General features: G+C 46.2%; 1 protein-coding gene across 4 annotated transcripts in view; it reads right to left on the bottom strand.

Moving 5' to 3' along the window:
* USP15 (ubiquitin specific peptidase 15) overlaps positions 1 to 21688 on the bottom strand; it is a 54754-nt gene extending 33066 nt beyond the window's left edge. For 2 of the 4 annotated variants that reach the window (XM_035126859.2, XM_060279633.1), the window contains exons 1-5: positions 21388 to 21687; positions 12462 to 12589; positions 11547 to 11677; positions 9127 to 9253; positions 8476 to 8621 (exon numbers count right to left, since the gene is read on the bottom strand). In XM_035126859.2, coding sequence (XP_034982750.2) covers positions 8476 to 8621; positions 9127 to 9253; positions 11547 to 11677; positions 12462 to 12589; positions 21388 to 21668 — 813 coding nt within the window. In that variant the 5' untranslated portion in view covers positions 21669 to 21687. Of the gene's footprint in view, positions 1 to 8475; positions 8622 to 9126; positions 9254 to 11546; positions 11678 to 12461; positions 12590 to 21387 lie in introns of all 4 variants that reach the window. The other 2 variants (XM_060279632.1, XM_035126860.2) reach the window with 2 other exon arrangements.
* Between the last annotated feature and the right edge of the window lie 2548 nt (positions 21689 to 24236).

The following is a 24236-nucleotide window of genomic DNA, read 5'->3' as shown; positions in this document are numbered from 1 at the left end:
TATCTTCTTGGTTAAAGATATGGGATCCTAAAAAATGTCTATTAACCCTAACAACATCCTCTTTGCAGTCCCACTTGCCTTCTTGCCACAGCATGTGAATCTGGAGAAGGCTGTGGGGAAGGCACATTAGGAGAAACCATGGTAGGCTGGACATTCGCCCTGACAGATTGAATGGTATCAAACATATTGGTATTTTTGGCAGCATCTTTCAACTGCCTCATCACAAGAGGAGTAAATGTGACACTTTCTTCCTGTTGCACAACCACATTTTAGCCAGGGTGGCAGCAGTAGGAGCAGTACTGAATGGCAAGCTAGAAACCATTGAATCTCTATGCCGAGACTGATGTAGAACACTTGCTTGATCAGAGGTGGCAGTAAGAGGGAAGCTTACTTGTGGCTTGGTAGCAGTGGCTTGCTGTGTAACCAACAGGCCAGAGGAGCAACAAACCCTTAAGCAATATAGTATTAGAATAGGCCATGGAGTGCCCTTGAAAACCCCCAAAAACTAATCCCCGAAGATAAAATGGAGTGAAAGAAGGAACTGGTGGGCTGGCCCAAACCCTTCATCCATTCCCGACAGCTGCTCATCTTGTCTAGAGTCCAAACAGTGCTGCTGCTATCCTATATATAATGAGCATGGCACTTCTCCAACATCACTATACAGTAGATGGTCTCTCTTCTGCCTGCCACTGCTGCCACAGGGCATATGCCACCACTTGGAATGTGGCTGTCTGCTGCCACCACTGCCAATATGGGCCCATTTGGGTTTTGCAGGGATCTCGGTGACTACAACTAATACAGAAGGCGGCAACTAGACTGGTGACTGGGAGTGGCCACCAAGACCATATAACATTGGTTCTGAAAGACCTACATTGGCTCCCTGTACGTTTCTGAGCACAATTCAAAGTGTTGGTGCTGACCTTTAAAGCCCTAAACCTCCTTGGCCCAGTGTACCTGAAGGAGCGTCTCCACCCCCATTGTTCAGCCTGGACACTGAGGTCCAGCTCTGAGGGCCTTCTGGCGGTTCCCTCACTGCGAGAATTGAGGTTACAGGGAACCAGGCAAAGGGCCTTCTTGGTAGTGACGCCCACCCTGTGGAACACCCTCCCTTCAGATGTCAAGGAAATAAACAACTATCTGACTTTTAGAATGCATCTGATGGCAACCCTGTATTGGGAAATTTTTTATGTCTATGTTTTACAATTTTTTATGTGCTGTAAGCTGCCCAAAGTGGCTGGGGAAACCCAGCCAGATGGGCGGGGTGTTGTTGTTATTACAGTGGTACCTCAGGTTAAGTACTTAATTGGTTCCAGAAGTCCGTACTTAACCTGAAGCGTACTTAACCTGAAGCGAACTTTCCCACTGAAAGTAATGGAAAGTGGATTATTCCGTTCCAGACGGGTCCGCGGAGTACTTAAATTGAAAGTACTCAACCTGAAGCGTACTTAACCCGAGGTATGACTGTTGTTGTTGTTATTATTATTATTATTATTATTATTATTATTATTATTATTATTATTATCATCATCATCATCATCTCATGTCCAGTGTTGGAGGCCCAATCAGGTTGTGCTGTGCTGCTGCAGTGCCTACAGCATCTAAACAAATTGTGGGTGCCTGTTTTCACACCATATCTCTCCTCCCTCAGGCTTGCCATCTAGATACTCTGCCTGCCCTCCTGGCCTCAGCTGCACTTTTCTCTTATCCTCCTGACACACTGCTGCTTAATTAGTCCAGTAAATTGAGACCTGATCTTAAAACAGGCAACAAGCAGCAACTCTGGGCTTTTTAAACGGGCAGCAAGCATTGGCTCAGGAAAAATAGTATAGGGTCAGCCCAATTGATTTCAAAGGGAAAGAATTTAGAAGTTGATCAGGCCAAGGTTTTTGGCCTGATCAAAATTCTATAATTTACAATTTAATTATTTTATAATTAATTGGTATTGTGAGGGACAGGGAATATCGCGAAGTCCCTCCCCTCCTGAGTTCAAGCCCGTCCCCGAGCAAAGGGGAAAGCAGGGAGAGTTCCGATTCCAGTGGGGAAGCAGGAAGTCGTGTCCGAGGCTCAGGCAAGGTAGAGGAGCCAGGGTCCCAGGTGGGACAGGAAGGGGCAAGTAAGGGGGGAAGACCCATCCCCCCAACTCCAGAATTACGCAGGAAGAGGAGGGGCAAGAGGATGGGTCTGCCAAAGCTTTTGTGTTGGAGAAAGACGCGCCAAAAGCCATTAGGAGGTTCTGAAACCGACTGACAACATCGCTCCGTGTAAATAGCAATGACTTGAGCACTGTAAATACGCAGCACCAATAAAAGAATAAAATGCAGAGCTGCGTAGCGTCGTTACTCTGAAGTAGTCCACTCCGGCCACTGTGACAGCAACCTCCTAATCGTTTTTGGGCTACTTCGGAGTTGCCGGGATGAGCGTGTCCGAGGCGGAGAAGTGGCGGCAGATCGCTGAGCAAGCCCAGCTAGAACTGCAACAGCTGTCGCTGCAGGCGCAGGGAGAATTGAAGGCAGCTAAAGAGGAGACTAAGACGGTCCAGGACGACCGGCTACAACTTGCGGAACAGGTGAGAGAGCTCCAGGAAAAAGAGCAGCATTTAAGGGCGGTGGCGGTAGACCTCCAAAACAAGCTGGATGCAGAGAAAAACAAGGCGGGAGGGGCCCCCCAAGTCCAAGTGCTGCCAGGAAGGAGAGCAGGGACCCTTGTAAGCAAGTTCAATGGAGACCCGAAGGAGTTTCAGGGCTTTGAGACTGAGATCGTGTATGCTCTTGAGCTGCACCAGAATGAGTTCCCCGATGATGAGCACAGAGTAGCGTTTATTGTGGAACATCTCACCGGAGCAGCCAGGGAGTGGCTAAGACCATTAATCGCAACCAAGAATCCTTGCATGAAAAATGTCCAACAATTTCTAGAAGGTTTGAGGACGATGTATTCGTCCGATAGTCATTTGGACCAGACTAAGGAGGAACTGCATAATTTACGCCAAGGAAATATGACAGTTCGCGCATATTGGGCGAAATTCACCATGCTGGTGCACAGACTGGGGTGGGTTTTGGATTCGCCTCCCATGCAAGCTGCGTTTTACTTGGGTTTGAGCGAGGAGGTGAAGGATGAACTCTCGAGAGGTCCAAAGCCCAGTACTATGGATCAGCTGAGCAAAGCAGCTCTGGCGGTGGGGGTGAGGCAGGAATCCCGGTGGAACGACAAGCAAGCGACGCGCGCAAAGCGGGCTTGGTTCCCACGGTCGCAGGAGAAGCCACTCCCTCAACACCCCTTCCAAGCCACGCCTGGAGCCAGCCAGGACCAGGAGCCCATGCAGATTGATAGCGCGCGCGCGCGGGCTTTTCAAACCCCAGCGGCGCCAAGACGCAAGGAGGGAAGGGGCGGGAATTGCTTTCTCTGCAACTCACCCCAGCATCTCGTCAGAGACTGCCCACATCGCAGGGAGTGGCAAGGAAAGGCGGGAACGGTGGTGCCCTCCCCCACTGACGCAGCACCACAGCAGGGAAACGGGAAAGCCTGGCTGCAGGAGACAAGGGGCAGCAGCCAGGCACAGTCAGCAGACAACAGCCCCAGCCCGCCCACCCGCACAGAGAGGTGCAGAGCCAGCCCACCCCTCCCAGAGCAGGAGTGGTTCTAGAAGTGACGCTAACGCTCCCAAATGGCTATCCCCTGACGGTCCTCGCCTTAATTGACAGTGGGGCGTCCGCCAACTTCTTCTCGAGAAGCTTTGCAGAAGAGCACCAAATCCAGCTTTTGCAGTTGGATTTTCCTCTGCACGTGGCAACCATTGACGGCAGGGAGCTGCTGGGAGGGGCCATCACACATCAAACCCCCCCCATGAGAATGACGGTGGGAAGGCACTCAGAGACACTGGCGTTCAACGTCACCACCATCTCAGACCCCCCCATTGTCTTGGGCATGAGCTGGCTGGCGCGCCACGACCCCTCCATCAGTTGGCACCAGAGGTGCATCACGTTTGGGTCGGACTTTTGTCTGGAACATTGCATGCAGCACCAACCAGGGGAGGGGCCTCCGATAGCCACGGTGGCCACCATGCATATCAAAGGGGGTGAGGCAATACCCAAGCAGTACTGGGACCTGCAGGAGGTCTTCAGCGAAGCGGAGTCCGACCACCTACCCCCGCACAGGCCTTTTGACTGCCAGATCAACCTGGTGCCAGGGGCGACGATACCCCCAGCCAAGCTGTACGCCATGTCAGACCAGGAGCTGGAGGATCTGCGCGCTTTCATCGACAAGAACCTCAAGCGGGGGTTCATAAGGGAAAGCAAGGCAGCAGGGGGCAGCCCGGTCTTCTGGGTGGACAAGAAAGACACGCAACAGCGCCGTCTTGTGGTGGACTTTAGACGGCTGAATTCGGTGACAGAGCCAGTGGCTTTCCCCATGCCCAGAGTGGATGATCTCCTGACAGCGGCACGCAGGGGCAAGATTTTCACCAAGCTGGACCTAAGGGGGGCGTACAACTTGATCAGGATCCGGGAAGGAGATGAATGGAAAACCACGATGTTCACGCCTCTGGGCTCTTTTGAATATCTGGTGATGCCCTTCGGTTTGCAAGGGGGCTCAGCATGCTTCCAGGCCTTCATGCACCACGTCCTGGGGTCCCTCCTCTTCAGGAAATGCTTGGTCTTCCTAGATGACATCCTTATCTACTCGAATGACCCAGTGCAGCATGTGAAAGATGTCAGAGAGGTGTTGCAACGCCTGAAAGAGAACCACCTGTATGTGAAGCTGGAGAAGTGCAAGTTTCACACCAAAGAGGTGGACTTCCTGGGCTACAAGCTGTCAGACAAGGGGCTGGCGATGGACAAAGACAAGGTGCAGGCCATCCTGGACTGGCACAGCCCCAGGACGCGCAAAGATGCCCAACGCCTACTAGGCTTCGCTAACTTCTACAGGAAGTTCATCAAGAACTTCTCTCGCGTTACGGCTCCCATCACGGACTGCCTGAGAGGCAAGCAGAAGTTCAAGTGGACACCAGAGGCGCAAGCCGCGTTCGAAAGCCTCAAGAGAGTGTTCGCCTCAGACCAAAACCTGTTCCATGTGGTGCAGGACGCGCCCCTACGCATTGAGACAGATGCTTCTGAAACAGCTGTGGGCGCAATTTTGTTGCAACTGGACGCCAACAGGGAGTGGAGACCCTGTGCCTTCTTCTCCAGGAAGCTGACACAGCCTGAACGCAACTACACAGTGTTTGATAGGGAACTTCTTGCGATCTACGCTGCGTTCCAGCACTGGCGACACTTCCTGGTGGGCGCAAAGCACCCCATCCAGGTGTGCACAGACCACAAGAACCTGGAGTTCTGGAGAACTGCCAGGGTGCTCAACCAGCGGCAGATACGGTGGGCAGAGTTCTTCTCGAACTTCAACTTCTCCATCCACTACATCCCGGGGGAGCAGAATGTCAGGGCGGATGCCCTCTCCCGCAAGCCAGAGTACATGGAGGAGGAGGCGCCACCAGCCCCAAGGCACATTTTCCCCCCGTCGGCATGGTCCTGCGGAGCAGCTGTGGTGAGCGAGGCAGAACTCACAGCACTGACGGCAGCGGATGAATTTGCCAACCGCATCTTCAGAGAACTGAGAGGGGGGAGGGAGCAGGCAAAAGACTTTGCAGAACGCAGAGGGCTGCTTTTCTACAAGGGTGCGCTGTACCTACCCACCACCCAGCTTCGACGTACGGTCCTCAAGCAGATGCACGACAACCCTACAGCGGGGCATTTTGGAAGGGACAAAACCGCTCACCTAGTCATGAGACACTTCTGGTGGCCAGGGGTGCGGGAAGATGTTCGAGACTATGTAAGGGGCTGTACCACCTGCCAGCGGGCGAAGGTGGTCAGAGCAGCGCCACCAGGGTTGCTGGAGCCCTTAGCCACACCACACAGGCCGTGGGAAGTGGTGTCCATGGACTTCATCACAGATCTGCCTTCGTCCAGGGGTAAGACTGCAGTGTTGGTGGTGGTGGACCTCATGTCCAAAATGTGTCACTTTATACCGTGTGCCAGGGCAGTCTCGGCAGAAGAGACAGCCAAACTGTTTGTTGATCACATTTTCAGACTGCATGGATTACCTTTAAGGGTTATTTCGGATCGTGGCCGCCAATTTGTTTCCAGGTTCTGGCGGCGGCTCATGAACCTCCTGCAGGTGGAGGTCAGCTTGTCGACGGCTAGACACCCGCAGACCAACGGACAAGCGGAGAGGGTCAACGCCATTCTGCAGCAGTACCTGAGATGCTACGTCAGCCAGCGGCAAACGGACTGGGTGGATCGCTTGCCACTAGCAGAATTTGCCTACAACAATGCAGTGCACGTCTCCACAGGGGTGTCGCCCTTTAAGGCCAATTACGGGCGCGACCTCAGATCTTTCCCAGAGAGGGAGAGGGAGGAGGAGGAGGAGGAGGGCCCACAGGCTGAGGATTGGGCAGAGGAACTGGAGACGGTGCACCAGCAGCTCAGAGAACACTTGGAGAGGGCCAAGGAAGCGTACAAAAAGGGGGCAGATCGCCACAGGCGACAAGGGGAGGTCATCAGGGTGGGGGACAAGGTGTGGTTGTCCTCGGAGGGCCTTCCCACCAGAGGGAGGTGCAAGAAGCTGGCACCCAAATGGCTGGGCCCCTTCACGGTCACGCAACAGGTCAACCCGGTGGCATACAGGCTGGCACTGCCAGAGGACATGAGGGTGCATCCAGTGTTTCATAGATCGCTGCTGTCGCCGTACAGGGAAAGCAGCAGGCTCAGGGACAGCGAACAAACCCCCGAGGGAGGGGGGGAGAGGGAAAGCAGGGAGCAACTCAATGAGGCCACGGCCATCCTGGATTCAAGGTGGGGGGTGGGGGGCCTGGAGTACCTCATGGCATGGGAGGATGCTCCACCGTCCCAGAATGAATGGGTTCCCGCCACTCAGATACAGGAGGAATTCTTGGTGGAAGAATTTCACGCCCTCTTTCCCCACAGACCCAAGCCCTGGCACATGGAAAGGGAGGGGGAGGAGGAGGAGGCACGGGAGAACAGCTCACCATGGCGCTGGGAAGCGGAGTTTGAGGAACCAGAGGATGAGGTATGGGTGTCGCCAAGATCCACCCAGTCAGAGGAAGGAGCAGATTGGCAAAACATTTTTACCCCCACCAGCTCAGACGCCACGGACTTTTTGGGATTCCCGTCCTCCCAGGCGGAAGGGGGGGGCTCGCAGGACTGGGGGGAGGTGTTCACACCAACGGGATCGGAGAGCACCGAGTTTTTAGGCTTCCAGTCGTCACCGACACATGGGGGGGGCCTGGGGAGGGGTGAAGGAGAGCTTGGGAGGGGGGTGGATGTGAGGGACAGGGAATATCGCGAAGTCCCTCCCCTCCTGAGTTCAAGCCCGTCCCCGAGCAAAGGGGAAAGCAGGGAGAGTTCCGATTCCAGTGGGGAAGCAGGAAGTCGTGTCCGAGGCTCAGGCAAGGTAGAGGAGCCAGGGTCCCAGGTGGGACAGGAAGGGGCAAGTAAGGGGGGAAGACCCATCCCCCCAACTCCAGAATTACGCAGGAAGAGGAGGGGCAAGAGGATGGGTCTGCCAAAGCTTTTGTGTTGGAGAAAGACGCGCCAAAAGCCATTAGGAGGTTCTGAAACCGACTGACAACATCGCTCCGTGTAAATAGCAATGACTTGAGCACTGTAAATACGCAGCACCAATAAAAGAATAAAATGCAGAGCTGCGTAGCGTCGTTACTCTGAAGTAGTCCACTCCGGCCACTGTGACAGGTATGTTATAGATCAATAGGGGAGGAATAAAGGAAGAACTAATTCAATAGCAAGGGTGCAATTAGCTATGAATTTATTAGCAGGGGAATCCAACACATGCAGACACTGAGGGGAAGACAATGTCTCAGGGAAAGACTGACACAAACATAGGTGGGGAAAATCCCAGGCAAAGAGGTAGTTCCAAAATAATAGGCTAAAATGGACAAAAGATAACTTTACCCAAACTTTGTAACACAGAATTAGGCATGCATCTGCTCACTGCACCTAGATCTTCTCAAAGCATACACACAGAAGTAGCAAAATCAGGTCTCTTTCAAGTAAGGCAGGAAAAACAAACTTCTGCTCCAAGGACGGCTGAACGATGGCAACACACTTGGTGTCCTAGTGCCCAGTCAAGAAAATGTGGATTTAAAGGTGGAGTGTATGTGCAGTGGAACTGGGTTTTTACTATTGTTCATATCAAAAACTAATTTTGAAATGACATTTAAGAGTGGTTTTGCCATCTTGCATGGAAAGACACTGTTCAAGGATCACAAGTCACAAATCTTCATATAGGCCAATAACCATTTTCCTAGCCTCAGCAGACATGGTTAATTAAGCTGAAATAAACTTTAACCAAACATTAAGAATAAGATGTCCTCAATAAGCAATTTTACCATGAATGTATGCCAGAAGAGTAGAAAATCCCCAGAATTTCAGGTTCCTACATATAGCCTACCTGCCCCTGGTACAAGCCAGCATCCTGTATGGTACTGTCTGGTTTATTTAAAGGTTCAAATGTGTTACTCATGTATTTGTTCCACAACCTGGTCTCTTTTTCATCTGGAATATTGAAGATTTTCCTTATCTCCTTTTCAATTGTGTCTATATTGACAGAAATGGGGAAAAAATTTTAGAACCCATGGTATCATAATTACTTGGTTGCAGAAGATATAAATATCCATGTTACAACACACCACATACAAAAAGCAAATAGCAAGATTATACAGATACATGCAGCAGTATGAATTGAGACTATAAATTGGATTTAGCCACTCATCCTACTCAATGACTTAAAAGAACTGACCACATGCATTTTAAACAGATTACACTGTTCATGCATTCATTTACACCGAGGAATCTGAACTTTGCGAGTTTTCTCAGACTATGGTCAGGTAAAAATCTTTATTATATACATTTACACTTATTCTATTCAAATTATAACATTAGGGAGAACTTTGTACTAGAGCTTGTTTTACACACAAATACGATTATTCATACTGCAAATGTGTCATAAAACATGTTCTACAAAGCCCCACAAGATCCAAAGACACATTTTAAAGAAGGTTTTAAAAGCAGTAATTCATGTTATAAACAGCTATGGGCATACCGATTGTGTCAGCTTTACTAAATCTTCTTGTTACTACATTGTTCATATTTCCATTTTCACACAATTTTAATTCGGTCAAATATACTTCTACTTTGCAGTGCTTGACAAACATACCCTGTTCAACTACCTGGAATACAAACAGATCAAGAATGGTTATTTGAATAGAATATATTACTTCCTAAATGCATAAAACAAAATTCTGAACACTTCCAAATACTTAGTTCTTATTTTAGAGTTTGATGTTTTATAACACTGCGAGAATTTTTATGATTTTAACAGGCATGGAAGTTAGATCATAATCTTTTTTGTTTCATGTTTAAAAACATGTTTATAATTAACAAGATAGCTCCTGCTACTTCTCTTTAACATGACCAATATTCCAAAATATATATACGGTACAATGAATAATATATATATATATATATATAACAACAGCAAGAGTACTACATTGGTTAACTGATTTTCTAAGTAAGTGATACGGTAATTTTCACTTTTATCTAGGAAAATGATTTTCTAATTTGTTCCTTGCCATATATTACTAACAAATGACAAAACCTGCAAATTGAAGTAAGCAGAATATTCACAATCACCTCGTATATACTTCCATCTGATCTTCTATGCTGTAACTGCATAAGTCAGCCATGTAGACTGTCCTGAAAATAGCTATCAGCCTGATATATGATACATCAGACAAATATGGTGAAGAAGGAGGTACCAAATAACTGCTAGAAGTTATATGCTATAGCAACAGAGTTAATGAACACTCACTAAAGGGAAGTATTAGTATATTAATAAACATTTTCGGGGTATTCCGTAGCTTGACTTGGATATTTAGGGGAAACTGAATCTATAGAACTTGCTTATGCCAGATTATTTGTATGTACTGCTGCAGCTGAGCTTTAAGTGCAACAGAAGAGTGATACCACCTTGTGTTACTATAAAACACAGCTATTCTTGTTGCTAAGGTTACAATCAGGGGTATGTGAATGCCACTATTCCAAAGAAGCACCGAAAAGCTGTAAAACGATGTTTGCATCAAATTTCAGCATGCTAAGAATTTGGGCTATCATTTTTTAAAAGTACATTTCAAATTTTTGATTTTTTTTAATTTTAAAGATTTAACATATTTAACAAGTTCTCAGAGCAGCTTACAAATATTATTTTATGTTGTATGCAGACTTAAGCATGTGTATCGGGGCTGGTAGAAGCTGATTTCCTCCACAAGGCTTAGCCCCCTAAAATGTTCCACGTAGGGTCAGGAGACCCTACTGAATGGGGTGGGCTTTGGTCTGGGTGCCATCTCTATTTTTTAAGGTGTTTTTTGAAGACTTTCCTCTTTCAGTACTCTTCCAAATGGAGAGTGTTATCCTATCTTGTAACTGTACTGGATGTGAAATTGGTTTCATGTATGCAACTTTTTTTTACGTTGTTGTTTTGATGTTTTTAAATTTTTCTTATATCAGCAATTGTTTTCACTGCTTTTAATCATACTGCAAATTGCTTTGATAACCTCATAAGAAGCAATTCATACATGAAATTGATAAATAACTAATTATAACATATTACCTACTCTCCTTTTTTTCGAAGTACACATTACATAAGCAACAGGCATTCTGACTAGAAAAAAGCGAGAATTATTCTGTAAACTGATACAGACATGAACAGACAGGAGAGCTGTTGCAAGGAACATTGCATAGAAAGGGAGTATTCTACTGAATGTATCGTAAGAGAGTGCACAAGACAAGGAAGAAAGTGCAACGATATAGGATATATAATTCTCTTTTTAAAAAATGCATCACCTGTAAATATTTCAGTACACAATGTATTTTTGCTATTAGCACAAAATGCAGCATAGAGTCATTTGTCCAAAATCTAAGTACAAAGTCAAGGTATATGATTAGACTACTTAAGCAGAATGCAAAATTAAGCAATTCATGCAGTTAACAGTGCTGCAGTTGAAACAGCTATCACTATAAAACTGAAACAATATTTACCTAATTTAATGCTTATCTATACAGTTTTGGGTTAGAACTTGCCTTGCTATGCCAAAGCAAGGACAAATTTCGGTCCTACTCACAGAACTGTCAGGAAAAGTTAATAGAAATATTTTATCATTAACCAGCCCATAAGTAACTAGGGCTGTACTAGGTTGGTGAAATAATAAATAAGATGATAGAGTTCTCTCATCAATGTTTTGTTCTTATGCTTAAAAAGATGTGAATGTAGCATTAATACTGAGTAAGAAATGAAGCCATTAATATTGATTAATGCCAGGACTCAATACTAGGGTAGTTAACTTGCAAAAACCATGATGTGATATGGACATATTCAAATTATTCCTACACATTTAACTGGTAGCACTGCAAGTGGAGCATTTCAAGTGTGAGTATAGATATTTTAGTATTCAAAGTAAGTAGTACCTTGCGTGCAATTGGTTCCTGGCCATCCATAAGAGTATACCAGCTAACTAGCTTGTTCCAGCCTTCAGTTGGTAAAAGAATGTAGTCCAGCTCATCAATGAGATGTTCCTTGAGAGACTGACAGTCCCCATCTATGAGGAAATGTTTACATATTTAGGGATGACAATATTTAGATGTCACATTTGTTGTAAATTGTTCTTATTAAAAAAATTTCTTGAGTAACGAAAGTATTTAACACACTCTCTAATACAAAGGAACTGAAGATCACAAGTGATCAAGTTTGAGACAACTGAAATGTATTTATAAACTAACAAAATATTCCCTGATAGAATAAAGGGTGATTGCCAATATCAAACAAGAGAAATCTCCCCTCCTCTACTCTTCCATGCTCTTCCCTAACAGATTTGGGGAGCACATGAGGGTTTGTTGGGAGAAGGGGAAATCTGTGCCAGAAACAATATGGATTCCACTAGTGGACAGACATTGTTGGATATCATCCAATCTGAACTGCTGTATTTGAAAATGTTAATTTGTAAGAAGAAATTCCCAGATATTCTGGAACCTAAGAATGACAGGGTGAGATTGCATTAATATGCAATACAGTGGTACCTCTGGTTACGAACTTAATTAGTTCCGAAGGTCCGTTCTTAACCCGAAACCGTTCTTAACCTGAGATACCACTTTAGCTAATGGGGCCTTCCGTTGCCACTGTGCCACCAGTGCGTGATTTCTGTTCTCATCCTGGGGCAAAGTTCTCAACCCAAGGTACTATTTCCGGGTTAGCGGAGTTTGTGACCTGAAGTATTTGTAACCCAAAGCGTTCGTTTGTAACCTGATGTACCACTGTATTTATAATTCAGAGATACATCAGGTTCCTGCTTTTTTTATTTAAAAAAACCACTCAACAGTAATTACCTTTGAGAAGTCCAGAATTGTCAATAGGACCAGGATAAACATTCTGATCTCCCATCTGATATTTGTCCCAGCTGTCAAATCCAACATACTTTTTCCACTGTTTGAACCAGCGGCTATCCACTAAATACCTTGAAAAGGAGGAAAATACACACTTGAAAAGGAGGAAAATATACATATGAAAGATCAAAGTCTTAACCAATGATGCAATTGACTGGCTTTTTATTGTATTTATATTTTGAGTAGTACTTTAGGAGAAAGGAGAATTTCCCAAAATTCAGGCACAACACGCCTGCAGAGCTGCTTCCAGCATTAAGATCAAGACTGCTTTGACTAAATATGTATTAATACAAGAAAGAATACAACCAACCATTCAGAAATTGCATTTACACAAATCTACTGAGACATACATCTTAAGAGACTATTGAGTTTTTTTTCAACAAGTAATCTAATGAGACTTATTTAAAAAATCCTTCAGAAAGAGATACTCACATTCATGTTCCTTACCATAATTAAATTTATTACCAGTAAATGCCAGAATTTTAAAATAAACATGAAATCAAACCAGGAAAAAATGATTTTTCCACTTTCATCCCTAACTTTTTAAATATGCCTGTCTATAGCAGATAACTGGGGCTTGTTCTTAACAGTGTTAAGAACAGATGCCTGCTTAGCAATGTTGTTTTAAACACCCTCTACATCATATCAGAAAGCCACAGATGAACAGCATTGTCTAATACCTCCTCTAAGTAAGCAACATCATATTTTTAATTGTAGTTCATCATCACCCACTGTGGACAACCATCGGCCAATGATTCCCGAGAGAACAGAACTATGTGATCAAAGTGAAGACCAGAACAAGTCTGATAATAAAATCGTGGTAAGAAAATGACTGTAGACTGCATGCAAATATGCATAGGATTGCACTGTAAATTGTATTTTATAAAGAGTGCCAGCCTTTATAAAATACATTGTCTACTCAACATTCCTACGGACAGAAGAGAGACTCTACCCATTCTCATGAACTGTAACAAATACTGGCACTTAATCTCATCAGATCACAAACTTGTGAGCATAAATGATTCAGATACAGCCAAAGCTTTGGTTGAAATAGTCAAAGAAGCATTTTCATCCTAGACTTCAAGCTGCTAACTGAACAATTTAACCCATTATAAAAACCTATTGACTACACTCCTTCACGTCAGACTGTTTTGAAACACAACACAATTCAGTTCATTTTGCTCTGTAAAACTTATCGTCTTCATTTTAGATGATAATTTTAAAATAATAATTAAACCAGGCTGATCAAAAAGCAGCATTAAGTAGTGCTTATTCCTTTGTCGATCTGGAAGGACAGATCGTGAAGCTGAGGCTCCAATACTTTGGCCACCTCATGAGAAGAGAAGAATCCTTGGAAAAGACCCTGATGTTAGGAAAGATTGAGGGCACTAGGAGAAGGGGACGTCAGAGGACAAGATGGTTGGACAGTGTTCTCGAAGCTACGAACATGAGTTTGACCAAACTGCGGGAGGCAGTGCAAGACAGGAGTGCCTGGCGTGCTATGGTCCATGGGGTCACGAAGAGTCGGACACGACTAAACGACTAAACAACAACAACAAATTCCTTTGTCGAAGCATTCTTCTCAAATGCATATTAATGTCCTTCAGAAAAACTGCTTTATGAAGGGGGGGGGCATGCTGATCTATAATCGCTGGGACATTATTCTAGCACAGGAGTGGATTCTAACTGCTGTGTGTTCCAGTACATATTGATAGCAACAATCAACATCCAAATTTGGATGTTGTGATAAGGGGAAAGAAAGCGTATCTTATTCTTTCTTTTTCAAGACTTCAAAAAACATAGACCATTTATTTCTCTACTTCACATCTGTGCTTGAACATGATTCAGAAAGTACACATTACTTTAATATCAGTTGACTATGCCTCAAATTCATTGTAAGGATACTGAAATCACTTCTGTACTTTTTGCAGTTATGAATGTGCATTCTCTATGGCTTTCATAAGCCTTTCAGTGAAGACAGAAGAGCCAGCAGTTTGATATTTTTAACTATTACAGCTGGGTTCGTAGACAAAGAAAGCAGAGAAACTGACCAGTATATTCTCTCTGTCAATATGTTTACATTTACAGCATACCCCATCTCATGGTCATTAAGCTGCCTTACGTGGAGTCAGACCAGTAGTCCATCTAATGCCCAATATAATCAATTCTGACTGGCAATAGCTTTGCAAGGTCACTGGCATGGGTTTCCCCGTATCACCTGTGGCCTGACTATTTAAATGCAAATGCCCAGAATTAAACTTCTGCATGCATCTTTCTAATCATGCAACAATACGTTCTAATGGTATTCTATTAAGTATAGATCCCCTTGTTTTTATACACTCTTCAAATTTCAGTAGAACCTTAAAGAACATGCAGAGGACAAGACCTACTTATGACACTGAAAATGCTATTACAGCAAGCATCTTGGGTAAATTAAATAAAAGAAAATCCAGTAAGAGTTAAGTAAAAATTTAAGAAGCTATTAAATGCCTTTCAACTAGCTAACAGGAAAAATAGAACCAAACACATGAAAGTCACACTCAATCACTTGGGTTCTTTATCATGTGAAATGGCAGGGTAAAAAATCTTGGTAACAGCTAACTACATCCCTGAACTACTGGAATTAATTTCTGAATGCATATTTGGCTGAGGATTCTTTACGCCCTGACTGGTGTTATCACTCTAAGCACAAAAAACCCTGAAGTGAATCTACCTTTTGTCCTTTGTTTTAAAAATTAGGGATTAATTTTGTGCTTTGGGAAATGGGCTCCAAGAACGAACCACTTAAGGACTATACTATACCATAAGAAATCAATGGTCCACCCTGGCTCAGTATTCTGCACAATGACTGGCAGCTGTTGTCCAGCCCTATTAGGATTCGTCGGCTGAAGTTGCCAGATATGGACCATGAATGCCACAGAGCTATAGCCCAACTGCTATGACACACAGCAACAGATACAAAGATTGTATCCTGTGTTAATACTCTGTATGTTAATATCTGTAGCATGCAGTTTGAACTAAAAATACGAAATGAATAGCTTTTTATCTTCTTCCCATTATAAATCATATCTAAGTAATTTTTGAATTAACTCTTCTGGTTCTCTTGTCTTTCGCACCTGATGTTTGGTGCATAGTCCTATCCACATAAAGAATGTTCCTAGACAGAGAAAAGCGACTGCCACAATCTTCCGCTATTCTAGGAAACACTGTGTGAACATCAAACACGATATAGGAGTCTACTTATGCACAGCCTTGAAGATCGTGCCTAGAGGTGTGATTGGCTAGTAGTAAACACATCTGGATCAGAAGCAAACATAATTATTACACACTAATGTGGGTGGCGTTGTGGTCTAAACTACTGAGCCTAGGGCTTGCCAATCGGAAGGTTAATGGTTCGAATCCCTGCGACGGGGTGAGCTCCTGTTGCTCTGTCCCAGCTCCTGCCCACCTAGCAGTTCGAAAGCATGTCAAAGTGCAAGTGCCAGAGCAGGAAGGTAAATGGCATTTCTGTGTGCTGCTCTGGTCCCCCAGAAGCGACTTAGTCATGCTGGCCACATGACCTGGAAAAACTGTCTGTGGACAAACGTCAGCTCCCTCGGCCAGTAAAGTGAGATGAGCGCCACAACCCCTGAGTCGTTCATGACTGGACTTAACTGTCAGGGGTCCTTTACCTTTTTTAAACTAGTGTCCAACTACTGGGAGGGTACTTACAAGTTCAAAAAACTATCTCTCTCCCTCCACATTCCTGAACTTAAATGCTTATGTTTCAAAAGGCAGGCAGGCAGGACTTTCATTACATATTCCCTGCCACAGCTCATAACTGGAAGGCTGGAGCTCAGTCTAGATAACTGGGCCTACTGCACCTTGGCTTTCCCCCCTGTAGCAGCCATGGCAGCAGCAGTGGGGGGGCGGGGACACCGGAAACTCTCCACATTCTAACTAGGTTTGTAATCCAAGACAGCAAAACACAAGGAAGGAGCAGGAAGAGCCAGTAGAATCAGATCCACTTTGTCTAAGCATGGCACACTCACTCTCAAACCCTCCATATGCACAAACATGCATGCATATATAATTAATCGCAGAAAGCTAATACATGAAGAGAGATGACATGCTCCTGCCAATGGGCATTACAGTTATGGTATATTGGGTGAACAAGCCCCATCACTACAATTAAGCTCCTTGTAAATATAACCTTGCCACGATGATGGAAGCAACATAAAGGTATTTGCAGGATTCTTAAATTAACCAAAGAATGTTAACTAGGTCCATTGTCATGAAGCTCATTGCAGTCTCATGTCTGTCTGTCTGTCTGTCTGTCTGTCTATCCATCCATCCATCCATCCATCAGATGTAATGTGGCAGGTTTAGAGTTTTCAAAAATATTTCAGAAAATATATTTAGTACATAGGAAGGTGCCTTATACTGAATCAGATCATGGAGCTCATAATTGTCTATACCTGGGGTCACCAATGTGGTAGCTCTTGACTACAGTGCTACCCTTGAGGGTGAAGAGTGCTACCTTGCTGCCCACAAAGTCTCTGAACTCCCCCCCCCATCTCTCACAGCTGCTTTGGTTATGAGGCAGAAATGGTGATTAACTCCCCTCCTACTTGAAAAGTGCATAGTACCAAAGGAGAAAGTAAAAAAACAACACACTTTTCCAATTCTTTCAGCCAGTGTTTGAAACTCCCATTGCTCTAGGCACATTTTTCATTAGCGTGAACAGTTTCTGAGCTCTGGGTGCAGTACTGTGCCTAAGATTTCAGATTAAAACTGCAGAGTGGAAGGAAAGGAGGACCTTTTTTGCCTCCCCACTTCCAGCTACCCTCTGAAGACTGGAGAAGAGACCCTCTTAAGAATATTAGGGGGCGGGCAGGGGAAGGACTAGACCATGTGAAAAATGAACAAATATTTTAGCTGCAGTTCATTCATTTTCAGCTTTGTATTCTTGTTATAAAAAAAGCACGCCTAGGCATTCCGTTGTTGTGCCCATAACCCAGGTTTGAGGTGCCATTTAGCTCCTAGCTTTCATATCTCAGTTTCTAACACTGCTTTCCGCTCTATGTGCTTTTCAAGGCTTGGGTTAGCACCTGAGCTGCTCATCTTAACCTTGAAAAGCACATACAGATGAAGACCTGAGCAGCTGGACAGAAAAGGAGCAATCTGGGAGAATGGGAGGGAGACAGTGGTGAGCACTGTTGCTCACTGAGCACTCTCAAAATTCCAAATATGTTCATGGGACCAAAAAGGTTGACAATCTCCTTGCCTATGCTGACTGGCAGGAGCTGTCCATAATTCCAGACAGGTGACTTTCCCCTGAAGATGCCTGAAACTGGAACTGGGACCTGCTGCATACAAAGCATGTGCACTATCTCTGAACTATAGTTCTTCTCTGTGACTAAGTATGTTGTCATACAAATGTTTGAAAAACGGAATCAGATGTTCAAATATCCATGCTTAGAATAGGGGAAACCATGTGTATAGCTTCTCAAATTACAGCAAACCTCTGAATGAAGTTCAATTCATCTTAAAACAACACAAACATTACTCATTACTACACTTGCTTACAACTTTCATGGTCAACTCTCTGAGTTTAAGAATACACATTCTAATAATACTCCAGCATATAATATATCACAATAATTTAGTGTGATATTTTATCTAGTAGTACAACCTTAAGCATGTTTATTCTGAAGTAGATCCCACTGAGTTCAATGCGACCAGAATTCTACAAATACAGTTGTTAGGTTGCTCGTGGCAGCCATAAATTCATTATGAAGGAGGCAACTAGTGTACCCCACCATAGAAGCTTTTAGTAAGCCATCAGCAATACAATGAAGCAGAGAGTAAGTCTTTCAAAATGGTACCAGGCCATCAGGTTCAGTTGCATGAAGTGGCAGAAAGAAGTTGGTACAAATACTCATATCACCCACCATTCTTCTTCAGGGAGTGGGTATCAAAGGAATGCCTGTGCAGCAGGATAGAAGAAAGGTGAGTCTCACTTCCTATAGCATGATCGTCTACCTATGCCTAGTTAAAATATGTGAATCCCTAAACGGGACTTACCACCTGTATTACTTTCATGCTGTCATACTTATGGGGGCCAGTTTCAGTAGCTAATTAGGGCTGCTGCTATACTATATACACACACCTGGGGGGGGGGAGCCCAAATGAAAAGAGTGGAACATATTTCTGAGTAAGTGTGTACAAATTTGTGTTAAACAATGAAAGCCAGATGAGAACTAGTGTAGTGCGGCAAGTTCAGCCCCTCTCTCAGCCATAAAGTTCTCTGGTGACCTTGAACCTCTTGTTATCACTCAGTCTACAGTATCTTCCAGGGTTGCTGAGAGCATAAAATGGGGTGTCTGGGTATGGTGCACTGAGCTCTGAGGGGGAAAAGGGGGGAAGATGTGACAATGGACACACTTAGTCACCTAGTTATAGGGTAGTTCATAATTTGTAAAGAATATGCTGCATCTTCATCTCTAGTCTCAACTTCAAAGAACCCTTCAAAAATATATAGTATGGTTGGGACAGAAATGTGTAACTCAGGTCTCACAGAATTTAGTAAGCCTTACTTATGAGTAAACATGTTTAGAATTGTACTGTAAAATTTATTAAGAGACCTGAAAAAGCTTTACATATACAGTACTCTGTCAGCAATTCTCACACCACCTCTTTAAGGTAGGCCAGCACAGTTGTGATTCTGCAGGATGATTACTGAGAGAGTAGCAGCTTGTGGCTGAGATGAGATAATGTAATTCAGGTCAAGTTCAGACATCATGCTTCCACTCCAACTAACTTTGCTTCCGCAGCTTGGGAAGGTTCTTTCTGGTGTATTAAATCAGATTATTGTGATTTGGAAACTATAGTTTAATGCTGCCTATAACCCTGGCTTGCAAATCACAATAAACCTGTGCTGTGTGTAGGCAGGACTTAAAGCACAATTTCCAGCTCAGACATAATGGGAAACCGATTTGGCAAGCCAGGAAGTCTCCTCTAAAGCTGAGTGAAAAAAGAGGAAGAGGGAACAGGGAGAGTTCTCAAGCTTGTTACCAGTTCCTGGCAGCAACAGTACATTTGAACTGGGCCTTAACATGTAGGAAACTTCAGACTTCAGGGTGCAATGACAGACATAGAAAACAAATGAAAAACAGGTTGAGAGTTTAACTCCTACACACCTGCATTTGACAGACTCAAGCCCACTTGCTTCTTCTATGGTAACATAAATTATAGTTGAACAAACCCAATGAATTGGCATAATTAACCCTGCAATCCCTAAACCTATCAGTAGGGAGTAATAAAGCAACCCTAACCCCTGATCACTGGAAGGGGTCTGAAAGAACAGGAGCAAGGGAGTAGCGGCAGAGTTGGGCTGGACAAAGGCCCACTGGATTCCAATTACTGTTCATAGGCCTGTTTGCTGTAATAGCAAGGAGCTGGCACAGTAAAATCAACATTTTTGCTTACATACACACCCACCCACCCCTTGCGCCTTGGCCAGCAATATAAGCTCCACTGCGCCATTCAGCCCTGGCTAGCAGTTAGGATTGCTCTCTAAGCCCCATTTAAGTAAGTGGTACTTATTCCTGAGTAAACATGCATTGGACTGCACTTTAACAAGTTTCAAACAACTTATGAAAAATCAGGCTGGCTCACACATCTGACAGCCTCCATGCAGTCACCCTTGTGCTTGTTGCCTAAATAGGATTCACAAGGTGCAGCTGTTTGTATGAACTGTCACTGCATGATACATGTTACTGCCATGACACACGTAGTCACAACAGCCCGTTTATGAAATCTTCACATATCTGGGCCACAATCCCACTGGCAGTTCTGCATGCTCCAAGATAACATAGTGGCTGCTGGATGCACAAAGTTATCCTCAATCTCAAAAATCCAAGAATTTCCCCATGACCCAGGATTAACTTCTCTTTTAATAGAGGGGCGGGGGGAAGGTGTGTGCATAATTGATCTCTTTAGTCACATCTTACTCCACAAATACCAAAATGTTCTTCAAGATTAAGCACAATTAAGCCAGGAGGTGGCAAGATCCATTTCCCAGGTATTTCAGCTAGTACTGCACCAGAAGAAAAAACATAAAACAATGATAGGGTTTGCAATTGCAGATAAATATAATCTACAGGGAGGGTGGAGAGGAAAAGAAAGGAGTGTTGTGGAAGAAACCAGGCGAGGTGAAAACCTAAAGGAAATCCAGAAGTGACAAGCAACAGTCAGCCAGAAAAGAAAAGGCCTTGCAATATGTAAGCTTTCTGGGGAAAGCCTATGCTGTGGATGAGAAACCTTAACCCAGGAAACATTCACACTCGATCACTGGTTGCCTTCAATACACAGAAAAATTAGACTGTGTGTGTGTTTTTGTGGTGGTAGTTTTCCGGCTGATTGAAACAATAGGAGAAAACACCTGGGAGAAGTGCCTGCAATTGAAAGCCGGCTGGACCGGCTCGCCTCTTCCTCTCGCCGTCTCCCACTCGCAGGTGACAGAGGGAAGGAGCACCTTGGCACAAACCTTGCCTATCCAGAACCTGTCGTGGGAAAGATGCGCGGAGGGGCGGGTGGACGGCTATGAGCGCCTGGCCCCGCCTTGGCGCCACCTGCGAGGCAAGGTGAGCCCCTTCCTCGATGGGGAAGCCGCTTCCAGCGCATTTGGGGAGTGGTGATGGTGGGGGGCACGGAGAGGGAGGGCGGCGGGCTGCCGCCTCCCACCCCTCCAGTGGCGGATAAAAAGAGGTGGGCGAGGCAGGCAGGATCCGCCCGCACCTGTCACTCAGAAGGGCCCCTCACCAGCCTCTCCCCCTCCCCCGCCACCTCCTCGGCCTCCCCCCCCCATCCCTCCCCTGCCCCTCACCAGGTGTCGCCCTTGCGGAGCGCCGTTTTGAGCAGCGCCGCGATGTCCGAGCGCTGGGTCTCCAGGTCCGCCGCGCCTCCCTCCGCCATGTCTCCCAGCCCCGCGGCGCCGGCGGCAGCAGCTGCGAAAGTGACGGCGGCGGGAGAGGCGGCGGCGGTGACAGGAGAGGCGGCGGCAGCGGCGGCGGCGGCAGGAGCGGGCCGCGCTGCATGCTGGGAGTGACGCCGCGCGGCGACCGGGGAAACGCCCTCCACGACCCCCTCCCACTTCGGCAACCCCATCGGCAGAAGCAGCGCGGGGAGGGGGGAGAGAGAGAGGAGAGAAAGGGACGCAGGGAAAGAGCGGGAGAAGGTTGCGGAGAGAGAAAGGACGGCGCTTCTAGGACGCGAGCGCCACCGGGCGGACGGGAGGCCTGCGGCATCGGAGGGCACACCAAGAAGAGCAGGACCGTGTGGGATGAGGGGGGGAAGAGTCTTCGCCAATCGGGCAGCTCGGACTACAACTCCCATCAGCCCCAAGCCTCCGGGCTGATGGGAGTTGTAGTCTGGAGGAATCTGTCGGGCGAGGGGTCGGGAAAAAAGGCTGGCCTAAAGCTACTGATGGATGTGGTGCTCCTGGGGTCGCTGCAGTTGGATCTTTAGCGAGGAATATGCGAGGTATTCCTGCAGCCCCCGTAGATGCCAGGCCCTGCCAGCAGCAGGAGGCATATATTGCCGTAGAATCACAGGATTGTAGAATTGGAAGGGATCCCCCAAGGGTCATCTAGTCCAACCCCGCTGGAAGGCAGGAATCCCAGTGTTGCCTGCAGAATCGGGCGCTGTTCATTCTTAATTTTAAGCGGATAATAATGAAAACTTAAGGTGGCTTCATACAGTGATATCTGTGCGACATGTGCATTTAATAAAACGTGGTCGTGGCGGGGTTGGGAGTGGTGGTAAGTAAATTAAATTAGAGGTGGTTAGGGAAGTTAATATCGACGAACTTGACGTCAAATGGGATGAGTAATGGCTTTAATTGAACCCACATGCAAGGCGTTTGCTTTAAGCTGTTTGTTTCTGTAAGCCTCCAATAAAATCTCATAACATTAAAAATATAACTGAGTGCCATTGCCCATTACTATGTGAGAAGTTACCCATTCCTCTGTCCTTTAATGACATTTATTTTATTTATTTATTTTTATTTTATTTTTTTCATGTATACATGCTGTTTTCAAGCTTATTTACAGGCACACATACCGGTACATACGGTATTCAGGGCTTCTAGGAAAAAGGGCAGTTGGATTTCAGTACAACCCCATAGATAAGTAATTCATATTGATTTCATTGGTGCTTGCTCCCAGATACCGTGTTTCCCCTTTTTTAAGACACAGTCTTATAACTTTTTTCCCTCAAAAAACCACACGGTGGCTTATTTTCAGGGGGTGTCTTTTTTTCTTTCTTTTTTTTAAAGTGCCGGTACAACTGGGTCCCACTGGCTCAGGATGCTCGGCGCTCTCTTCCACTCGCATTATCAGCACCACACTCTAGCCAACTGAGCTATCCAGGTTTTACAACATAATCTTGTAACATAATGCACAACATGATGTACATAACATCCATTAAATGAAACAAGAAAATAAGGTGATTATTTAAATACAATACATAATACACAGCAAGCAATGGCAGCAATTGAAACTGGGATTTTTTTAAAAAAAAATTATTCTTTTGTCATGCTACGTGTGTCCTCTACCATTATTGCTGTCAACCAGGCTGGCAGCAGCTCTCCAGGATTTCAAACTTGGGGGTACCTGGCGGTTAAACCTGGGATCCTTATGCATTCTCTCCCTTTCCCCTCCTACCCATCCTGAGTCAAGGGCTCTCCTTCCTTGGAGGCTTTTAGGCAGAGGCTGGATGGCCACCTGCCATGTATGACCTAGCTGAGATTTTTGCATTGTAGGGGGTTGGACTAGATGACCCCCGAGGGTCCCTTCTAACTCTACAATTCTACCGATTCAACAAAGGGCATAATTATCACCATCACCAAACTGGTCCAAGCAACTAAAGAGAACGTCTTGCATACCGGTACACCCCTGTCCTTTTGATTGGCAGCTAAGCTTCGCCTGGCCGGCTTCCGAGTTGCAGCACCCGATTCTGCAAAGCTCGCCGCGCCGATGGGAGGACGCCCGCCTGCCTGCCGCGCAAGAAGTTAGGCAGAGCCGCACAAGCTGCACAAACTCTGCAAAGAGGCGGGGGCGGGGGCAGTCCTGCCGAACGGGTTGAGTAACCCCGCCGGCGGGATACGGAGATGGCGTAAGGGAGCTGCCTGCTTCTGAGACGGCCTTTCGAGAGCCTCGCTCGGGCGGCAGAGAGGCGCTCCAGGGCCGGCGGCTCTCCTCGGGGACGGGAAGAGCCGCATTTCCTGAGGGGAGCAGCCTGCGGGCTGGGCTCTGGGGAGGGGTGGGAAGGTGCTTGGCCCCTGCTGCCCCCTCAGCTGTGAGGTAAACCTGCAACGAGCCCACGCTTTTCTCTTCGCAAGCAACGAGCCCCTCCTGACGCTTGTGCCCTTGGTGCTCCGTGCGGCGCTGCTTCGCGCTTTGTTAGCGCTGCAGCCGCCGCTGCTTCCGGACGCTGACCCGACCTGGCAGGCTTCTTCCTCCTGCCGCGGCCGGCATTGCAGGAGCTGGGTCCTGCTAGCTTGTGCCCTCGGTGCTCCGTGCGGCACTGCTGCATGCTTTATCGGCATTGCCGCCGCCGCTTCCGGGCCGCCGCCACTTCCGGGCACCGACCCGACCCGGCAGGCTTCCTCCTCCTGTTACAGCCAGCGTGCTGGGTCCCGCTAGCTGGTTGGGGCACTCAGTGGTCTTGCTCCGC

Source organism: Zootoca vivipara, chromosome 10 (genome assembly GCF_963506605.1).
Source record: "Zootoca vivipara chromosome 10, rZooViv1.1, whole genome shotgun sequence".
In the NCBI taxonomy this organism is placed as follows: domain Eukaryota; kingdom Metazoa; phylum Chordata; class Lepidosauria; order Squamata; family Lacertidae; genus Zootoca; species Zootoca vivipara.
This window is presented reverse-complemented; position numbering and strand designations above follow the sequence as displayed.